This window comes from Entelurus aequoreus, linkage group LG08 (assembly GCF_033978785.1).
Source record: "Entelurus aequoreus isolate RoL-2023_Sb linkage group LG08, RoL_Eaeq_v1.1, whole genome shotgun sequence".
NCBI lineage: Eukaryota > Metazoa > Chordata > Actinopteri > Syngnathiformes > Syngnathidae > Entelurus > Entelurus aequoreus.
In genome coordinates, this window is record NC_084738.1 from 7,349,121 (window position 1) to 7,372,008 (window position 22,888).

General features: G+C 39.9%; 1 protein-coding gene across 3 annotated transcripts in view; it reads right to left on the reverse strand.

The window, feature by feature from the left end:
* The window catches only part of LOC133655356 (C-Jun-amino-terminal kinase-interacting protein 4-like), a 93,856-nt gene that overhangs the window by 35,846 nt on the left and 35,122 nt on the right, over nucleotides 1-22,888 (reverse strand). For 2 of the 3 annotated variants that reach the window (XM_062055421.1, XM_062055420.1), the window contains exons 2-5: nucleotides 18,135-18,255; nucleotides 10,793-10,863; nucleotides 8,816-8,916; nucleotides 4,608-4,755 (exon numbers count right to left, since the gene is read on the reverse strand). In XM_062055421.1, the coding sequence (XP_061911405.1) occupies nucleotides 4,608-4,755; nucleotides 8,816-8,916; nucleotides 10,793-10,863; nucleotides 18,135-18,255 (441 nt within the window). Of the gene's footprint in view, nucleotides 1-4,607; nucleotides 4,756-6,368; nucleotides 6,832-8,815; nucleotides 8,917-10,792; nucleotides 10,864-18,134; nucleotides 18,256-22,888 lie in introns of those variants that run through there. The other variant, XM_062055423.1, reaches the window with a different exon arrangement.

Below are 22,888 nucleotides of genomic sequence, written 5' to 3' on the forward strand. Positions count from 1 at the left end.
CATATTGTCAGTTATCTGCACCCCCAGAAACTTGGTGCTGCTTACGATCTCCACCGCTGTGCCGTTGATGAAGAGTGGAGTGTCGCTGGACTGGTGCTTCCTGAAGTCGACGATGATCTCCTTGATCTTGTCGACGTTCAGGACCAGGTTGTTGGTTCTGCACCAGTCAACCAGATGTTTCACCTCCTCCCTATAGTCCCTGTCGTTGTTGTCACGGATGAGGCCCACTACTGTTGTGCCGTCAGCATACTTCACAATGTGGTTAGTAGTGGACCTGGCACAGCAGTCATGGGTCATCAATGTGAACAGCAGCGGACTCAGGACGCAGCCCTGGGGGGAGCCGGTGCTCAGTGAGATGGCACTGGAGGTGTTGTCCCCCACTCTCATAGACTGGGTTCTGTCTGTGAGGAAGTCAAGCAGCCAGTTGCATAGGGGGGTACTGAGTCCAAGGGGGGCAGTTTACTCACCAAGTGCTGCAGGATGATGGTGTTGAATGCCGAGCTAAAGTCCAGAAACAACATCCGCACGTGTGTGTCCTTTCCTTCCAGATGTTTTAAGCTCAGGTCGCTGCAGCGCTCAAATCCTTAAGAGCGGTTGTAAGCGTCTTGGTGGCAATTGACACAAATTTGCAAACAACTATTTTTACTTTGACATGAAAGCAGATTTTTTGTTTTGTTTTACAAGTTCCTGTCAAAAAAGGAAAATTAAATTGCCCACGGTTATATTAATAAAAACAATGGAAGACATAGCCGTCCAAGGCGAGTGAGGATTTTTGCAACAGACATCATCTCTCATTTTGTGGCAATGAGTTCCAAGCACCTCAGTGGTAGTAGTTAATTTCTCTCCAGCCACACTTGTTGCAGCCATATGATGCGGTACTTATTAGTAGTGTTTTTCATTAGTAGAATTAGTAAGTGGCAAAACAGTCCCACATCTAACTAGTCGAGGCAAAAATGCTAACTGGCCACAACAGTCACAGTGAGATCATCCACTAGTTGTCTTTTTATGCTGCTAAATGCTGGACAGCATAACAAAGTTGAACATAGCATCTATATAGTATAGTAGGTATAGCTTTTATGTCAGTAAAAGGGGCAGTAACAAAAGTGTTTATGGTTAGTCAATAATCAAACATGTTGCATCCCTCCTACTTCATACGAACAAATGGGTTAGCTTTGGGTAGTTTGCCTGTAAACATGTCTACCTGATCAGCCTTCTGAGTGGGTAATTTTAACTTTTCTCTTAGGACATCCAACTGAATAAAATAAAGGCCACAATCAACATATTTTATATACACTGTATTGTTTTAAATAAATCTAACAATTTAAAGAAAAACAGTAGTAACTATAGAAGTGGCGCTGTATGGCTTAAAGGGGCTGTTTGTAACTTGCTCAAAGTTAGTTTCCAAACCAAAATATATAACAAGAACACCATTGGCACAGGCTTTTAAAATGACTTTTTTTAAAGTATATTTTTCAGAATTTCTCATTATATTGAATAAAAATTGCTCGTCGGCCCAAGAAATTACTTTGGCGTTCAAGCTGTCACTTACCACTGTCTCGTACACACGTAACCCTAACCATATGCCCTCAGGGCATGCACACAGATAAACGCAGTCCCAGAGAAGCAACTACAGTTTGCAGTCATGTTGTTGCCATGGCACTTAATGATGGCCCACTCTGCCATATTGCTATTATTAGCTGGCAACACACATCTACAATATAATTATGTGTTAAAAAGATATAATGGCGGCAACGCATTGGAAAGTTAGTGCCCTCTCGGCAGCCATGTAAAGTTTGCAAACAGCCCCTTTATAAGTAATCGCCCTTATTATTAATAAATACTTAGATACAAAAATGGTTTCTATGTGATCAGGCTACAGGACAATTTTTTGAACAGGTCCATCTGGTATCAAGATCCCCTTGGCAATTGTACTGACCAAACGGGAAATTAGCCCCAATGTTAAATTCCAAATAAGATTATCTGCAGTTCTTAGCTGCTTGTAAAGCACACACGGAGCAATCCTGCACTGTTTTGATCCTTGAACATCATAAGCCTCATTACTATGAATGGTAACTTTGAACGAGGACTATATGGGGGAAGTCAGTGCAATAACAAAAGAGTCACAAAAACATGTAAAACATAGTATTACAAAAACACCACTCCTGTGTAAAATGTTTTGCACGGTTAAACATGTTTTAAAGAGCAAAAATATATACATACCAATTTGGCCTGGACTCTGACATTGACACTGACCCCCACCCCACCTCTGTAACAATACTAGCAGCACTCATTCATCTCTACTTATACGTCTATTTGGCAAACAACCTCTGGATATGACCCTCGGCACATGCAGTCAACTTTTTTGGTCGGCCTTAGCAAAGTCTGTTCTGAGTGGAACCTGTCCTGTTAAACCAGCACAGTTTCAGGGTGTTTTCACATCCTCAGACGGTTTTTCACCGCCATACTAAACTTCCAGTAACCAGAATTAGGGAGCGTGAGTGCAATGAGATCAAATTTAAAACACAAAGTTCTTGTACAAACGTAATACTAGCAAGTCGTACGACACGAGGAAAATATAATGGCTAAGTGGGTCAAATTTGGCCATTTTTACTAATGGATATACTTTTTTTCCAGCATTTTAGACAGTAATGGTTGTGACTTGACTTTTTGGAAGGGAAATTTACACTGTAATACAAGCTGTACACTGACTACTTTAAATTGTATCATCCATCCATCTTCTTCCGCTTATCCAAGGTCGGGTCACGGGGGCAGCAGCCTAAGCAGGGAAGCCCAGACTTCCCTCTCCCCAGCCACTTTGTCCAGCTCTTCCTGGGGGATCCCGAGGCGTTCCCAGGCCAGCCGGGAGACATAGTCTTCCCAACGTGTCCTGGGTCTTCCCCGTGGCCTCCTACCGGTCGGACGTTCCCTAAACACCTCCCTAGGGAGGCGTTCGGGTGGCATCCTGACCAGATGCCCGAACCACCTCATCTGGCTCTTCTCGATGTGGAGGAGCAGTGGCTTTACTTTCAGCTCCCCCCGGATGGCAGAGCTTCTCACTCTATCTCTAAGGGAGAGCCCCGCCACCCGGCGGAGGAAACTCATCTCGGCCGCTTGTACCCGTGATCTTGTCCTTTCGGTCATAACCCAAAGCTCATGACCATAGGTGAGGATGGGAACGTAGATCGACCGGTAAATTGAGAGCTTTGCCTTCCGGCTCAGCTCCTTCTTCACCACAACGGATCGATACAGCGTCCGCACTACTGAAGACGCCGCACCGATCCGCCTGTCAATCTCACGATCCACTCTTCCCTCACTCGTGAACAAGACTCAGGGGTACTTGAACTCCTCCACTTGGGGCAGGGTCTCCTCCGCAACCCGGTGATGGCACTCCACCCTTTTCCGGGCGAGAACCATGGACTCGGACTTGGAGGTGCTGATTGTATCAAAGTGTAATTTTTTATGGCGCTGTCCCATTACAAAATATAACAAAAGATTGGCACGCACACACACAACAACAAACACACACATATAATATGTATACATACTTGCCAACCTTGAGACCTCCGATTCCAGGGGGTGGGGTGGGGCGGGGGAGGGGCGGGGGCGTAGTTGGGGGCGTGGTTAAGAGGGGAGGAGTATATTTACAGCTAAAATTCACCAACTCGAATATTTCATATATATATATATATATATATATATATATATATATATATATATATATATATATATATATATATATATATATATATATATATATATATATATATATGTGTATGAAATACTTGACTTTCAGTGAATTCTAGCTATATATATATATATATATATTTATTTATTTTATTGTACATATAAATAAAAGAAATACTTGAATTTCAGTTGTCCGGAGGCTATCCAGTAGGTGGCAGTATTGTCCTGTTTAAGAGTGTCACAACATTGCTGTTTACGGCAGACAAACTGCTTTACGGTAGACGAAAACGTGACTGCTGTTGTTGTGTGTTGTTACCGCGCTGGGAGGACGTTAATGAAACTGCCTAACAATAAACCCACATAAGAAACCAAGAACTCGCCCTCGATCATTCTACAGTTATAGCGTGATTGGGCAGGCACGCTGTTTATATCGTGGGAAAGCGGACGTGAAAACAGACTGTCGCCGCTGTCCCCACTCAGGTCCGCATTGAGCTGGAGGGGGCGTTATCGGGAGAGGCGCTGAATTCCGGGAGTCTACCGGAAAAACCGGGAGGGTTGGCAAGTATGTATGTATATATAGGCAGGTCATTAATATTGATGATGTCGTCTTGCTTGCAGTGTGGTTCCTAGCAGCAGCAATGTGAAGACTCTCTTTATTTCCCTCCCTCCCTGAATGGTACCACTTCCTCTGCTTACTGGGCACCAGGCCACCCAGCTACAAGACAAGCTGTTAAAAATTCTAAACACACCAAACAAAACTTTCTTTCTAAAAACCAAGTTACACTCTTTTTCAGGGTTTTTTTTGCATTTAATTACCACAGTCAACTGAAACTTGGAGTGATGTCACCGGAGAAGACTAACAAGCAATCTTAACTCAATCTCAAATTGTCGTTTAGCCTTCAGGATACTTGTCTATTTCATACCTTGAGACTGGTGTTGGACCTTGGATGGCTGAGGTTATTGAATCTCCATTGTTCAGAATTCACATCCACAGGCTGACTTTGGAGGTCAGAGGTCAAGCCATCAATCCCTGGAACATGAAAGATGCCGATGGAAATGGGACGCTCCTTCCTACGATACAACAGGAAAAAGTGAGAAACAGAAAAATGACTTTGTGAGGATAATAAGTAAAAGAAACAAGTCGTCTTTGCAAACCTTAAGGGTGACATAACAAATGTAGAATAAAACACAGAAGACGTTTATTGGAAGTTCATTATTTGGATTTTCATGATGCTACCTAATTATAATATAAACCTTTCATAGTTTTCATGTTACATGTGATGAACCGAGTGGTAAAGTTTCCTTTCCAGTGAATAGGTATAAAGAACATAGAAGAAGGCAATGAATAGGTATGAAGAAAGAGACTTCATAGAACAATTGCTCCAATAAAAAAGGTCCGCTAATCAGCAAGTACTCTGTATCAATCCATTGTATTTGGTCATGTTGGTAAGATACATTCATATATTTTTAAAAGCTGAGCAATAAGGAATGAATGCACAATATAAATAGTATTCTTACATATTGTTTTATATACAGTAGTTGGCGTTTAGTTACAGTGTTACATCAACTTAAGAGTGCCCCAACTTAAGAGTGTTTTAAGATAAGAGTGGTCTCTCGGCTAATTGTTATGCTTTTAATTTTTGCAAACAAAAATTTGAGTTGCAAGAATCCACGCCATTAGTTGGCATAGCAAATGTCAGAGTGAACCCCATAAGATCGGACCAAAAAATCTGGCCTTACTCAGTAGCATTAGTTTATAACTTTGTTTTCCAACCATGGGAAGGAAAAACGTGAGTTGAAGGAAAGCACTTTTTAATTAAAGAAAGGAATCATCAAAAATATACAGAGCGAGTTAACAACTTGGCAAAGCAATTTGAGCGTAGCAGAATGAGCCAAAAATGGTAAAATAATATCTAAACGGTTGACATATATCCCACAAAATATGGAACAGCTGCTGCTGTGTTTGATGAAGAAGCAGCTCGAAGGAGATACCGTAGAAGTCCACTCTCCAAAGTAAATGCTGTACATTATCATTGCATTACTTCATCAAACTACTTTAGTTGTCTGTAATACATCATATTGTATGGTACAGTCTTTCTAATCTAAAGGTTTTTCTTTTAAAAATGCATGTTACATGTTAAAATAGTGCTTCTTTGGGGAGACAAGCACCAATTAAATTGATATAAATTAATTTCAATGGGAGACCTTGATTTGACATACAATGTGATGCATCATGTTGAAACTGCTATCATGTTCAAAATAAACTTCAACCAACCAACATTACAAAACCAATTAAGCTTTCCTCTTTTTGCGGGGAAGAATTTAAAGAGGAGGGGCTGACATTGCACAGTATAAACTTCATTGTAGCACTACAGTGAGATCTTGTCGACTGAAAACATAGAAATTTGACAACCGAAACCTGATTTTATGACAACACAATCTATCCTTCATGCCTTATAAGCTTACTTTTTGATGACGTCTTGGACTGACCGCCTCTATCGAAGCTCCCAAATGGAGACAATACAGTTTATTACAATGGGTACCAAGCAGAAAACAATAACCCACATAAACCATCCCTTCACACAAACACACGGCACACGCGCACGCGCGCACACACACACACACACACACACACACACACACACACACACACACACACACACACACACACACACACACAGTACCTGCTGAGACGTGGTATACAGGGGAATGACGGAAGGGCAGGTAAGCCGCCGGTAGCGACAGAGTAGTGAACCAGCAGCAGCACCGACAGAGACACTAGTACAGCAGAGTTGATGACCACGGCTCCCCCAACAAAGCCAAAAACAAAAAGCAGCATACGCCCAGGGCTCATGGCCCCACAAATCACTGCTGCCAAAATATTTTGGGACACAAGGCTGATTAAAACAATCTACGGGTCCTACAGAAAATAATTAACCTTGTGTGAACCCACTGTAAAACTTCTAAAGCTACTGAAGCAGAAAAAAGATCAGTTGTGAGGTAGATAGCGAGAGGTAGCTGTAATAATAACAGGAATTCAGACAGCAAAGCTGAGCAGCAATGCAGACAGCAGAACAGAAAATCATCCATAGAGAACCATGAGAAGCTGGTAAACTCCTATGTTCCCCTGCCAATTCTGTTTTTGTTGCAGCGTATCCCTTTCTGTCCTCTGCTGGGATGTGACACAGCAGGCTTTGTGTAATCTAGAATGCTCTGACTCTCTTTCGGTCCCTCTCTTCATCCACGCCACTCTCTTTCGATACTGAGGCAGCTTGCTCCATATCCTTCTCTTCAGGCTGCAGCTTATAGGCTGCAATGTCTGTGAAGATGGCATTGAGTATGTATTGAAGAACAAACTCATTTCATCAAGTGCTTCCATTTTAAATTGAGTCAACTCTAAATCATCTAAATTTCAGAACAATTTTGATGATAACAGCTTGCGGCTAATAAAAACACTAAATTCAATATATCAACAAATTTGAATATTTTGAAAACTTTCAATATTGTAATCTACTAGTTTTGCATACTAATCAGCAATTTAACAGCAAAGGTTTCTTGTGATTTTAAATGGTCTCTTACTCTAAACTAACTTCCTGAAATAACTGTATACAGTTATTGATTTAGCAACATCAAATTTGCTTGAAAATCTTATGTATATACATGAAGGAGAAAATACTCCCAATCAGGGATGTAATGTGGAGTGGACAAGGGTCAACAAGGGGGAACATGTTCCCTGCACTTTTTACCGTCCAAAAGCAATGACGTTACACTATATTTAATGGAGACGAGTAAAACACTAGCATCAAGCGGAAAACAGACGCTCAGGCTTAAGCCTGATTCCCTTTAGACTGCCCACATGCTCGTTAATTAGCTCTGTTGTTTCTTGCTAACGTGACACCTCGCCACACTGCAATGAATGACAGCATGCAGCAGCTGACCAATCAGCAGTCAGATGCACCGGTTGGATTTAGGATGACCTCTACACAGCAATATTAATCACAAGGAGGTCAAATAAAGAAAAATCAAAACAAGAGGAGCTTTGTGCCCTACTTGAAGATGGCTATGTTGTTGACATAAAACTTTGGGGTTTATAGCTGTCACTGCTAAGAGAAAAGCATATTCCACCTTATTTTCTGTCGATCCCTGGTGGCGCAGTGGCTCACGATCATGCCTTTTGTCAAAGAGGACGAGGATTGGATCCTCAGCAAGAGTGTACAAGGTAAACATTAAACTAAATCATTACGTGGACGTGAAATAAAAAATAATATATATTATTAAAATCGTTAACATCTGAAATCAAAATGTTTAGATGTTCAATGTTCAAATGAAATCAGATGTTTTACTTGCCGGGAAACCACAGGAATATTTCTATGACTGTCATCGTCAACGCAATGTTTGTGCTTTACAGATATTGTTGTTTTATAGAGCCCTGGGTTCTTTCTAATAATAATAATAATAATGGATCCAGTCCTAATCTCTTTTCCAAATGATCAATCAACCAGAAGGTTCACCATTCCGTGAAAGCAGATTAGGAAGAAGGGCTCTGTCTGACATACCACCCTTCACCATTACCTCTTTCCTAGTGGAAGTCTCTCTTATCTCCAGAGATCTCCAGACTACACTACCGGTACATATCTACTACATGTTATTTTTCTGTTGAGTCTTTGAATCATTGCATGTCTGCAAAGATGGGTTCTCTGACCTTTTTTTTCCTGCCAGAAGGATACATACTGTAGAAGTGTAGGAGTAGCTCTTAAACCAGGTAAAATATTTCAATAGACCTGTAGAACCATCCACAGCGACAAAGGCAAAATAAATATGGAAACATCTCTTGCTTTAATAGGGAAGTGCTAAAGTGTTAAATCTCAATGTGTCAAGCAGAATGCTAACATGCCATAGTAGGATGGGTACTATGTGTAAAAAGTGCTGTTTTAACCATGGCAGTATCCCAAAAAAAGAGAAATGCCAACAATGCTACAAGTTAGCATGCTTGTAACAAAAAATCTTGAAGGTTGGCACATTCATTTTACTCTGATAAGATGTAGCTGCTGTCTACTAAATTCAAGAGCATATTGGCACACTAACAAGGTAAACAAATTGGCTTAAAGGACAGGAGTTTAATTTGTCTCACCGTATCCTAGCTGGTGTGCCAGTACTGGAGTCTGCGGGCTCTATTGTCACTGCATGCTGGTGTTTAGTTCGCTCCAAGTGCTCCATGTAGCTATGTATCATCTACAAGGTCAGATAACACACAGAGTAGTTGTATTCAATATTCACTTATCACATTAATACTTTTTGTAGATTGGACAAAAGAACACCTTGAAAGAATGGCCATCTGCAGCAATAACAAGTTTTAGCATGTTATTTTAGTATTTAGTTGTGGGTCATTATCAATGAAATAACTTACACTGTAATGCACTGTGCACCATGCACTTTACAATAAATTTGAAAGCAGTGTAATACAGTGGGACCTCAACTTAATTACGGGTAATTTGAGAAACAAGCTTTCGCTCTGATTTTTGTTATGCTTTAAATTGCGAGCATACCGGTTCCTTGAGTTACGATAATTTTTGCTTTAGGTTGACAGGGTTGTGCCGCTTTTAATATATTGTTACACATTGTTGTTCATGCTTCATTTGCACAAGAAACAGACCTGTTTGAGAAATGAAGAGTTAATACATTGTTACACGTTGTTATGCCAGCTTACACAAGAAACAAACCTGAGTTTGAGTGGCACTTAGAGATCGACATCCTCCCATCCGAACTAAAATTATTTTCCAACTCACATGTAAGCAAATACGCCACAGCGTCAATTCCGGTCTTTCAAAAATCGACATTTCTTCTGAATCAAAATATATATTCATATATTACATATAGCCTTTTATTTGCTCACTATTGACAAGTGATGGACCAAAAATTATGTTGTCTTAAATAGAAACCAAAACCGCTTGTAGTGATGAAATATCCATTTCTGCTGGCAACTGCGTCATCCGGCACACACGAGTGACGTAGCTCGCCCAATTCTGACGAAAAAAATCACATTGAGGTCGCATTGCGTTTAGACTGCAGTCACATTTGAAAAGATCAGACTCCAATCGGATTCACAACAACCTCCTGATGTGGACTGAATCGGATGCAAAAAGATCAGATTTGAAGCACACTGGATTGTTTAGACTGGCAAAAAAAATCAGATATGTGTCATTTGAGGGCAAAAAAAATCTGATTTGGTGTGCAGTGTAAATGGGGCCAAGAAAGTTAATGTGAAAGAGGAGAAACGGACAACCAAATCAAAGTGGAAAAACCATTAAAAATATGTTCTACTGGTTAGTAGTCATTAATCAAGCCACACTGCAGTCAGTCTGCGTCACACAAGCCAGCCTCTGCGCAGTGTAGTCACAAACAATGAACAATTATCCATAAAAGTATTGAAAAGCTGCTGAAGCTGTGTTTGAATGTGTTATACTTAGTTCTGACTCAACAAACTGGATGGTCTAGCATTAGCTTTGGTTGACAAACACATCGTTTGTTACATTGTCACCTGTAAGTGACTTCTCCTGTCTGTCCCTCAAAATTGGGTTGCCTGATGTCACGAGAGAAACACATAGCAGCTCTATGAAAACAATCAGAATCAGAAGTACTTTATTAATCCCAGAGGGGAAATTAAGGAAAGTAGATTATAAATAATACGCAGACTTGGCAACGGTGGACAGAAAATCAGACGCGCATTAGTTCGCTGCCCAAGGTAAAAGCTGTTCAATATTTTAGTACATTATTACATAAAACTACCGTAGTTGTGTGTAGTACATGCTATTGTAATGATTTTTAAACAGTATCTATTATACACAAGTTAGCTTTTCTTATTAAAAGGCATGTTACATGTTAAAATTATGGTGTTTTGAGAGGACCAAGCATGGATTAAAAATATTTCATATAGATGGCTGCTTTGTATTTGTTATATATTGTTTATATTGTATTTCAACTGCACCTAACAGAGTGGCCACCTATAATTTTGTAATGCTCTCTTGTTTGATGACAATCAGGCGTTCTTATTCTGTTCTATGTTCATATACAGTACAACCCATACATGTGAATGTACATGTTACTGTACCTCAGTGTGTCTGTGGTGAAGAGCGCTGTACTCCTTCTTGAGTTCCGCCTCCCTCTCTTCAAATCTGCTGACTACACAAAAAACAAACATACAACAAACATTGTATAAATCCAAGCACACAAGAGTGTAAATACTGAAGTGATCAAATGGGTTTATAAAGTAAATGTGAAAATAAATTGGTTGCTGCAATGAAACCTTAGGACCAGAAGGGGGCTCTCTAACACACGGAACATATATTGTAGACTACTGCATCCTTAAAAGTGATTTTTTTTTTAAATATATATTTTAGAAAACCCACACAGCAATACAACCCATAATTTCATGATTATTTTTCATAGGGACTACAGATGGAAATTATCTGATAGCTGAATCTGGTGCACCCATCAATTCCTTGTGAATAATGTATAGTGCATATTGTCAATAAACCAATAGAAGAAAATAATAATACATATCGGTAGATAAAAATGATAGCTATAAAAACAAGGAACAAACTTACCTCTAGGTTTTAAAAAGGAAAAATAAAGAATTAGCCATCAGAAAAATACACAGTTATCACCAGCTCTACAGTCCAACAGTGTTTAGGCCAGTCAAATATAATTATTAACATAAAAATGTATTGACAGCACATCATCCGTTTTGAGTCAAATTAAATGACTTGTCTTCGGTAAGGCACAGGACATAATTCACCATTGAGCTAAAATTGGGTCTAGTGTGCTGAGTTGAAGAAGGAAAGAGGAAACAGTGGTTAGAGACTAGCGCTTAAAAGGGACCCTATTATGCAAAACCAACTCTTCTAACCTATTGTTACCTGTTTTTGTGTATTTGGGATCCCCATAAGTCCCAAAAATTTGAAATCAAACCATGGAGCATTGGCAGAGATATTTACAAAACAATCTTGCCCTCCTCCAAACTTATGGCAAATAAGCTGTTTGGAATTTGAGACTTTATTGCCGTATTTTGCCTTAGTTACGTCTGAGGATATCTCCATATGGTAGAGGTTTGCCTGAAGAGCTTTGCATGAGTCCACCATTTTAAAATAGTTGTAGTCCTAAGGTGTATTAAAATGTTCCTTGTTTTTCTTATTTTATTTGTCTTCTTGTTGTGGGGCAGACTGGCTTGTACATGCACATGCATCCTCCACTGTTGCCATTTCTAATAAAAAGTACCTTAATAGTTCTAACTTGTATCTGTCAGTAGATCACATATGGAAGCACAACAAACTACAACATGGCTGACAGGGCGGAGAGGCAGTCAAAAAGGGCTTGGCCTGGAAGAGGACTTTGGCACGTAAATAAGTCGACACACAAAATGGTAACTTCTGAAGAGACCGTCAGAAAGTGGCTTGAATTTGGTCAGTAAAAGAAAATCTATTCCACGTTTTGACCAAAGCACCACCATTACATGTTATGAGACCACAGTTTCATAACATGTAGTTTCGCTAAGTATGAAGAAGTCATGTCTTCTGATGATCTATTTATGTGGAGAAAATGATATTGCAAGATGTATGTTTGCAGTGGCAGTGGTGTTAAAATATGTAGGCCGAGGCAAAAGTCTGGTTCAACCCTGAACCAAAACAAACTAAGCACAGGGAAAGTACCTTAAATGCTTAAATCCAATGCAAATCTAATGGCAATTTCCCTCCACTTATCAATGAAAACTGATGTTCACAAGATTGGACTGTGATACAACAGTGCGTTGATTTAGGCCACGCTGCTGCCAATTTAATCTTCAAACAGAACTTCTACGACTAGTGAAAGTCCGAATATGCCACAGGGACTAAAAAAAGGGAAGTGTTGCTCTGGAAAACACACAGCAAACTGAAACCACTTTGATGCTGCATCTGGAAAAAAAAAACATGTCACGCGCTATCAACAGGGCAGTCATGCACTCATCATGAGGACTATTCTTTGATGCCGTATGAAGATTAACTCCCCTTTTTGTGATGCAATCTAAAAATTATTGTTATTGTAATGCTTAGCAAATTTAAGCCATTTTATGATGATTTATCACTTGCGATATTGACTATAGCAGAACAAATAGAAGTAAATGTCAATTAAGGTTCATTTTCAAATAAAGATTACAACATTGCTGTTGATAGATGTTTTTATAACAGTTTTTGTTTCTCTTCGAACCCCAATGCTCAGCTCCATCTCCCCTCAGACAAGAGGCTACAATCATGAGATTGGCATAATTATCAATTACAATTTTCACGATTGTGTGGAACGAATATTTGATATTATATCATTATTATGGCTTTCAAATTAGTTTTGACAAGTTCACCAGGACGCCATCATGCCCACATTGTTTATTTCACCTGATAAATTTTGTATATACTTTGTTTTACTACTTATACTTATCGCCGTACTTATTTAGGATTCTAGGATTTAAGGGTTCAAGCTTTCATGTACACCGTAGTTTCATGTGTTTCTGTGTAGACTTGAATAAGGATTACAAGCCTCTGTTCGATAAGAAAAAAAACTTTGATTTCTATTCTTTTGCTTAATCGTTGCGCTGTATTAATTGTTTAATGAGTAACTAATAACAATTGAGTGCCCAAAACTTAAAATACTTAAACATAGTATCCGTACGGCAGAAATAAGTGTTAGAGAGAAATGTCTCAAAGAAAGACAGCTATGAGGGAGGAAGAGAGGAATTTGTCTAAAGGAAAGGACAGATGCTGTCAAAAGTTTAAACTTAAAAAGACAGACAACAGAGTGCAATGTTTGCGCTGTCAAAAGGAGCTAGCATTCTACAACTGTACTGTATAGATCAGGGATCTTTAACCTTTTTGACCTCCGGGCCCAACTTTTCCACTACAGTGGGGCAAGGGTCTCACTCAAATATTAACACTGAATTAGTATTCAATAATTATATCTAACCTACTTACAGTTTAACATGAAAAAACTTTGTTAAATGATATAAAACCATGTGTTAATCATGTGTTTAACACATAAACCTTAGGCTTAGGTCAGGCTGATGTACATTTTTTTTATTTTTTAAATACAGGGTATAGACCAGGGGTCGGCAACCCGCGGCTCCGGAGCCGCATGCGGCTCATTGACCACTCTGATGCGGCTCAGCTACATACATGCCGACCCCCCCGATTTTCGCAGGAGATTTATGGATGTCAGTGTCTCTCATAAATTACTCCCAGGGAAAAAATAATCCTATTTACACTCTAATTACTAAATAAAGGGCGTGCCCTAATTGCACTGGGCAATTGTCCTCTATAGCATTTACATACAGTGTGCCAGTCCAGCCACATGTTGCATGTTGTTATTACTTGCACACAAAGGAGACAGCAAAGCATACTTACTCATCAGCCACACAGCTTACACTGACGGTAGCCGTATCAAACAACTTTAACATTGTTACGTTACAAATATGTGCCACACTGTGAACCCACACCAAAAAAGAATGAAAAACACATTTCTGGAGAACATCCCACCGTAACACAACATAAACACAACACAACCATTACCCAGAATCCCATGCAGCCCTAACTCTTCCGGTCTACATTATACACCCCCGCTACCACCAAATCCCCCCACACATCAACCCCCGCCCCCCCCTCTCCGTGCGTTGGTTGAGCGGAAGAGTTAGGGCTGCATGGGATTCTGGGTATTGGTACCGTCAGTGTAAGATGTGTGGCTGCTGAGTTAGTACGCCTTGCTGTCACTTACGTGAGCAAGCTGAAATTGCATTCTACGTGTGGTCGAGCAGGTACACTGTTAGGGCAGATTGTAGAGGGTGCCAAATGCAGTGTCTCACGCTCTGATATTCGGGAGTCTCCCGGGAAAAGTGAGAGGGTTGGCAAGTATGACGCTATCAAGCGCCATTAGTTCAAAACTCGCGGGCTGCACTAACATCAAATTTCCACATTAAAGTGCGTGCCGGTGCGTGTGTCGGAGACCCCTGGTTAACATAGCACAAAGCATTTAAGCCTATTCTAAAGCCTCCACTAAGCCGTGTTTCCCATTCTGCTGTCATAACAGGAGAAGTGTGGCTTGCCATCAGGCACATGTGTTAGGCCCTGTTTACACGAAGCCGGCTAAGGTTATCCAGGGTAAATCACACCTAACCTTATCCGTGTCTACACACAACAATACCACCGTTTAAGACCCTCGCTCCCCTCCGTCCGCCGGCGCAACGCGACCTAGTACGCATGCGCGGAAAAAAAAAAAAAAAAGTGTCCATCTACTCTCCAGTAGATGACTTTACTTCACTGTGAAGTTATTTAAAAGAGCTATATTGTAAATAGTTTGCTGTGTATTTTACATTTGTTTGCTGTGTTTTGTGTGCAAGTTTTTAAATTAAAATGTATCGCCTTTGAACAATATCCAGTGTTGTGGTATTTCAACTAACTAGAATCCAGTGTGTCTATTGTAGTGAATCACACCTGAGACATCATAAATTAATCTAATCTTTATTGGACACGTAAACAATGCGATAAAGAACATTTTACAACAATTACAACAATTAATCTAGACAGAGAATACCCAAAGTATTGTTGTTGTGGGTTGACTCCGCCGTTGGGGTATTCTTTCATGAGATATGGCGTCAGGGGATAAGCTGGGTCACCCCAAATAAAAAAAGGGCCCGGATCTTCATCTTCCAGCAGTTGTTTGGGACACGAGGGGATGGTTCCATCTTTTAGCTGCGCGCTAATGGCGGAGTTAGCAAAGATGCAGGCATCATGCACGCTGCCTGGCCATTTCACAGTCACATCCATAAAGCCATATTTATAGTCACACACTGACTGTATCACAATTTTTTTTTATAAATGTCTAATGATAATGTCAATGAGGGATTTTTAATCACTGCTACGTTGAAATTGTAACTAATATTGATACTGTTGTTGATAATATTCATTTTTGTTTCACTAATTTTGGATTGTTCTGTGTCGTGTTTGTGTCTCCTCTCAATTGCTCTGTTTATTGCAGTTCTGAGTGTTGCTGGGTCGGGTTTGGTTTTGGAATTGGATTGCATTGTTATGGTATTGCTGTGTATTGTTTTGTTGAATTGATTAATTTTTAAAAAAAATAAATAAATAAATAAATACATCGATTTTTCAAATGAGAATCGATTCTGAATCGCACAACGTGAGGATCGCGATTCGAATTCGAATCGATTTTTTCCCACACCCCTACTTTCTGGCGTCACTTCCTGTGTGGGCGTGGTCTTTCTGGCGTCACTTCCTCTCCGAACTCACTTTGTAAACAATCAATGAGTCCATACAAAGCTAAGTGCCGGAGATTCAAGAATTACACGGCTGACTTACCTGTGTAAAAATTTGTCCGAGGAGGGGGACCTTAAACGCAGGTTTAGTGTGGCTGAAACGGTGCTTAGGCTAAATAATTATTATTAATAACTATTACTTAGTGTAGACATGTTCTTAATCACCCTAAGGATTTTAACGTAACTCATTTAATAAATTAGTTACCGTCGTTAAAGCATTATTTTTGACAGCCCCATGCATTATTACTATTATCCATCATCCATCCATATGTTTGGATAATTATGAAAAAAAGTAATATAGCCAAAATTGGGTGCACTGCTAGGCTGCAACCAGCAGTGGTGCTGTTGATTCAGTCTTTTTAACATAACATCAGTGGGAAGCTGTGCGACATCACTGCTTGCATCGCATTGGCAAATTCTCCAAGCAGCATTATCAGCTCCCTTGAAATACTATTTAAAAGAAAATACACAATAGTCACACAATTTGAATGCTGTAAGTGTATGGAAGTAGAATTGTCTCACATCAACTTATATGTATCAATATGATATTAATACATATGCATATATTAATAAATATACAAATACAAATGTGATATACAAATAAATGAATAATTTGTATAAATAAATGCGTATTTGTAAATATATTTTTGTGATTTTAAAATATATACAAATAAAATGTATAAATATAAAAATGTGACACACAAATAAATCAAGAATTTGTATAAATATACGTCCATCCATCCATCCATCCATCCATCCATCCATTTTCTACCGCTTGTCCCATTCGGGGTCGCGGGCGGTGCTGGAGCCTATCTCAGCTGCATTTGGGCGGAAGGCGGTGTACACCCTGGACAAGTCGCCACCTCATCACAGGGCCAACACAGATAGACAGACAACATTCACACTGACATTCACACATTGGGGCCAATTTAGTGTTGCCAATCAACCTATCCCCAGGTGCATGTCTTTGGAAATGGGAGGAAGCCGGAGTACCCAGAGGGAACCCACACAATCACGAGGAGAATGCAAACTCCACACAGAAAGATCCCGGGCGCAGGATTGAACCCAGGACCTTCGTATTGTGAGGCAGACGCACTAACCCCTCATCCACCGTGCTGCCCACACACATAAATAAACGTGTATTTGTAAATATATTTTTGAGATTTGAATATAAATATTCTTGATTTTGTATTTGTATTTGTATTGAATTTGCATATGTGAATCGCTTTTTTGCTTTTGTGTCGATGAGACATTCCTACCACAAACCAGATGCACAAATAAATGTGACCGAGTTTGAATGTAGAGTTTCACACTCCCCTGAACAACCAGCAGAGGGCACTGCAGCCAGAGCGGTCTGGGTCACAGACATGGTCAGACACTGGCGAGCCAATCAGAGGAACACTAGGGAGGGTCATATAGTGGATTAAATGGATGTGTAAGTAATAACTAGTATTGCTAACTGTTTCAGGTGTGTTGTAGTAGTGCCATCGTTGTATCTACAGGACAGTTTAGTCAGTCACTCAGCTTTTACAAGTGTTGATGTGACGACAACGCCTGGCAACATCCAAAATATCTAACAAAGTAAAAGTGGAAGTAGAAGAAAAAAAAGATCCTCCAGTAATGTACACATACAACATTTCAGTACTACTACTACTACTAGTGAAGTAGGCCTTAATAGCCTTGGCCTTAGCTCTACTTTGTTAGCTGCTAGCTGGCTAACGTTGCCAGAAGTCGTCGTCACATCAACACCTGTAAAAGCTGAGTGACTAACTAAACTATCTAGTAGGTACAACCATGACACTACTACAACACACCTGAAACAGTTATCAATACTAGTTATTACTTACCCATCCATTTAATCCACTATATCAGTGGTCCCCAACCACCGGACCGATTGGTACCGGCGCGCACAAGAAATAAAAAAATTAAAAATATTGTATTTTTTATTTTTTTTATTTTTTTTATTAAAACAACATAAGAAACACAATATATACATTATATGTCAATACAGTCTGCAGGGATACAGTCCGTAAGCACACATGATTGTATTTCTTTATGAAAAAAAATAAAATAAAAATACCCCCTATTAATATATTGTACTCACTCTGATCTGCATAGTTTTTCATTTTTAGCTCCAACTGACGTGAGTGTGACTCCAAAGTCACCACTCGATCCTGAAGATCCTTTCTCTCACCATCCAGGGAGTCTTCCACTGCAATGTACCTCTGCAGATTAAGAAAAAAAGGAAAACATTAATGTTTGTTTTTTGATGCAAGTACTCAAACAGCAAAAAGTAGACATAAATTCCTCAATCTGCACTTTGCATCAAGACTAATTGGGTTCTTCTTTGTCCGATGTACAATAAGTGATCATGCAAAGTAACTTAATAACAAGTAGCATTCAATACATAACCTCATTAACCTATAAGATTTATTTTTTTAAAAGTTTTAATTGGTTCAATTTGGTATTTGGTCTCTTCTCCAATGTTTATACCCTTATCCACTCCTAACACATAATGCCTGGCATGTTAGATATTGCAGGTTTATGATACTGAGACATAGGAGTTTTACATATCATGGATTCAAAAAGAGAAACACTATCTTTCTCCAAAGACAGTGAATTGTTTTTATTAGGAACAACCAAGGCTACTAATACTACACCTTCTTGTTGATACTAAAATATTAACCAGACGTCACAACATTTTGACTCGTGGGCCAGGCTATATATCGATGTATGTATGTATGTATGTATGTATGTACTTTCTAAATATAAGGAATTGAGACTCATAAGGGATGAGGCTAATCTATGTGGACACCTGAGTATTGTGGTGGTATGACATCATGACTGCAACACTGTTTTGTAGCCTGTGAGTTCAAATTTGGCCTTTGGTAAATCTACTGGTTTACAAATCTGACTTTAGAGCAGCTAGCCTGGGATTACTTGTCATTCAATGTCCTGGGATGCCTTAAATCAGGTGTGATAGGGTCCAGCATCTCTCTAATTAATTACTGTATATTTGGGGCCTGTAGTGAGTACAGCGGCCGTGCCAGAAACCTGAGGGTTGCAGGTTCGCTCCCCGCCTCTTGACATCCAAATCGCTGCCGTTGTGTCCTTGGGCAGGACACTTCACCCTTGCCCCCGGTGCCGCTCATACTGGTGAATTAATTATGAATGAATGATAGGTGGTGGTCGGAGGGGCCGTAGGCGCAAACTGGCAGCCTCGCTTCCGTCAGTCTACCCCAGGGCAGCTATGGCTACAAATGTAGCTTACCACCACCAGGTGTGAATGAATGATGGGTTCTCACTTCTCTGTGAGCGCTTTGAGTATCTAACAATAGAAAAGCGCTATATAAAATCTAATCCATTATTATTATTATAAACCTGGACAGGATAAAAGCGTAGAAAATTACCGGTAATGGATTAATTTATAAATTCAAACCCTTTGCAGAAGAGTTCCAATAACTCAAAAAACAATGTGTGCGGAGAAAAATAATGTAATGCAGATAATGATACAAATTATAAAAATAACACCGTATGTAGGAGTAATATTGGCATTTTCTTTCCCTGACACACTGATGATGCTATACCGTTTAAATGGTTGTCTCTCAGCATTCAAACAAATGATTAACATAATTATCTGATTGTCCTGAACACATTTAACACAACTCCTTGCTTATTTTTCTTACCCTGCCGGTCATCATATGACAAAGAAAGTAGGATTGCACTTTAAAAAAAAAAGAATGTGCTTCCCCGAGTTCTGTCATGCTCTCTTCCCCCAACACTGTGCATAATGCTCCTTTTGTCAACAAGTACCAATACACGAACACATGTGGCTCCAGCACAAATACATGCATAAAACCAATCATACAGTGCACCACTGTATCAATACTCAATTGACAGACAGAAATGAACTAATTTTGTTTCTGCAAATGTCTTGAATGGAGCTAGCTAGCTGGGGCATTCTGGGAAAACCAACACCAGGAACATTATTCGGACAAAGAGGTTTAGTCCAGTAAATTCAGCGCTACTGTGGGTTTATATGAGCAAATCAAGAAATTACTAACTCCTGACTGCCGATGGGCACCAAAACTCAGTTCTCTAATGGCACTGGTGCCGACGTAACAGATCACATCGACATACAAATGCCTAATTTTGGGGCTAAGTTAATGCAGACGAAGCTAGTTGCAACAATTGCATGAAGGTCATATAGTGCAAGTTATGTAAAGTAGCGCTAGTAAGTAATGTAGCGCTAGCCACAACAGCAACACAACACTTCTCATTATGCCAGAAATCACAGTCCTCCCAAGCAATGCACATTCATAAACCCCGGAATTCTCAACATCTACATGACAAAAGAAGCAAGTAATTTTTATTAAACATTCTCTGTGTTTTGCATGGCTGCTGATTGTATTGCGATAAATATGATATTTAGTTGTGGATTTCATTTCATATTGTTGATTGTATTACTTACCGTAATTTCCGGACTATAAGCCGCACCTGACTATAAGCCGCACTGCCTAAATTTAGGGGAAATTACAGATTGCTCCATATATAAGCCGCACCCGACTATAAGCCGCAGGGTTTTGATGTGTAATTACCGTAGTATATAGGGGTTCCTGCTACCACGGAGGGGATTGTCGGGACAGAGATCACTGTTTGGGAACGCAAAGCGTCCCATTTATTAACAATAAATCTTTCAATCATTCAATCAAACTTTCACATCTTTGACATGGCGAACAGCATTCGTGCAGAGTACAAATAATACAACGGTGCAAAGTAATACAAAGTGCTCGCCTGTACGTTATCAAAATAACCAGCCTACCGGTATATGAAAAGTCAGTTTTTAATCATTGTGTCATCGTCTTCCTCCTGCGTACTAAAACCACCGAAATCCTCTTCGTCGGTGTCGGAGAAGAACAGGCCGTAAATAAGCCGCACCGTTGTATAAGCCGCAGGGACCAGAACGAGGGGAAAAAGTAGCGGCTTATAGTCCGGAAATTACGGTAGTTATCTTACTTATATTATTCATCATTACCATTACTAAAAGCAAAATGTGTAAATTTTCCATGTTTTCTAAGTACCGGTTCGGTTGAAATGTACAAAACCCAAAACCAGTGAAGTTGGCACGTTGTGTAAATCATAAGTAAAAACAGAACACAATGATTTGCAAATCCTTTTCAACTTATATTCAATTGAATATACTGCAAAGACAAGATACTTAATGATCGAATTGAGAAACCTAATTTGTAAATAATCATTAACTTAGAATTTAATGGCAGCAACACATTGCAAAAAAGTTGGCACAGGGGCATTTTTACCACTGTGTTACATCACCTTTCCTTTTAACAACACTCAGTAAACGTTTGGGAACTGAGGAGACACATTTTTGAAGCTTTTCAGGTGGAATTATTTCCCTTTTTTGCTTGATGTACAGCTTAATTTGTTCAACAGTCCGGGGTCTTCGTTGTCGTATTTTACGCTTCATAAAGTTAAAGTTAAAGTTAAAGTACCAATGATTGTCACACACACACTGGGTGTGGTGAAATTTGTCCACTGCATTTGACCCATCCCCTTGTTCACCCCCTAGGAGGTGAGGGGAGCAGTGGGCAGCAGCGGTGCAGCGCCCGAGAATCATTTTTGGGGATTTAACCCCCAATTCCAACCCTTGATGCTGAGTGCCAAGCAGGGAGGTAATGGGTCCCATTTTTATAGTCTTTGGTATGACTCGGCCGGGGTTTGAACTCACAACCTAGCGCCACACATTTTCAATGGGAGACAGGTCTGGACTACAGGCAGGCCAGTCTAGTACCCACACTCTTTTACTACGACGCCACGCTGTTGTAACATGTGCAGAACGTGGCTTGGCATTGTCTTGCTGAAATAAGCAGGGGCGTCCATGAAAAAGACGTTGCTTGGATGGCAACACATGTTGTTCCAAAACCTGTATGTACCTTTCAGAATTAATGGTGCCTTCACAGATGTGTGAGTTACCCATGCCTTGGGCACTAATACACCCCATACCATCATAAATGCTGGATTTTGAACTTTGCGCCTATAACAGTAAGGATGGTTCTTTTCCTCAACACTGACAGTTTCCAAAAACAATTTGAAATGTGGACTCGTCAGACCACAGAACACTTTTCCACTTTGCATCAGTTCATCTTAGATGAGCTTGGGCCCAGCGAAGCCAGCTGTGTTTCTGGGTGTTGTTGATAAATGGCTTTCGCTTTGCATAGTACAGTTTTAACTTGTACTTACAGATGTAGCAACGAACTGTAGTTACTGACAGTGGTTTTCTGAAGTGTTCCTGAGCCCATGTGGTGATATCCTTTTCACACTGATGTCGGTTTTTGATGCAGTACCGCCTAAGGGATCGAAGGTAACGGGCATTCAATGTTGGTTTTTGGCCTTGCCGCTTATGTGCAGTGATTTCTCCAGATTCTCTGAACCTTTTGATGATATTACGGACCGTAGATGGTGAAATCCCTAAATTCGTTGCAATAGCTCATTCAGAAATATTGTTCTAAACTGTTCGACAATTTGCTCACGCATTTGTTCACAAAGTGGTGACCCTCGCCCCATCCTTGTTTGTGAATGACTGAGTATTTATACCCAATCATGGCACCCACCTGTTCCCAATTAGCCTGTTCACCTGTGGGATGTTCCAAATAAGTATTTGATGAGCATTCCTCAACGTTCTCAGTCTTTTTGCCACTTGTGCTAGATTTTTTGAAACATGTTGCAGGCATCAAATATATAAGTATCTTGTCTTTGCAGTCTATTCAATTGAATATAGGTTGCAAAGGATTTGCAAATCATTGTATTTTGTTTTCATTTCCGATTTACACAACGTGCCAA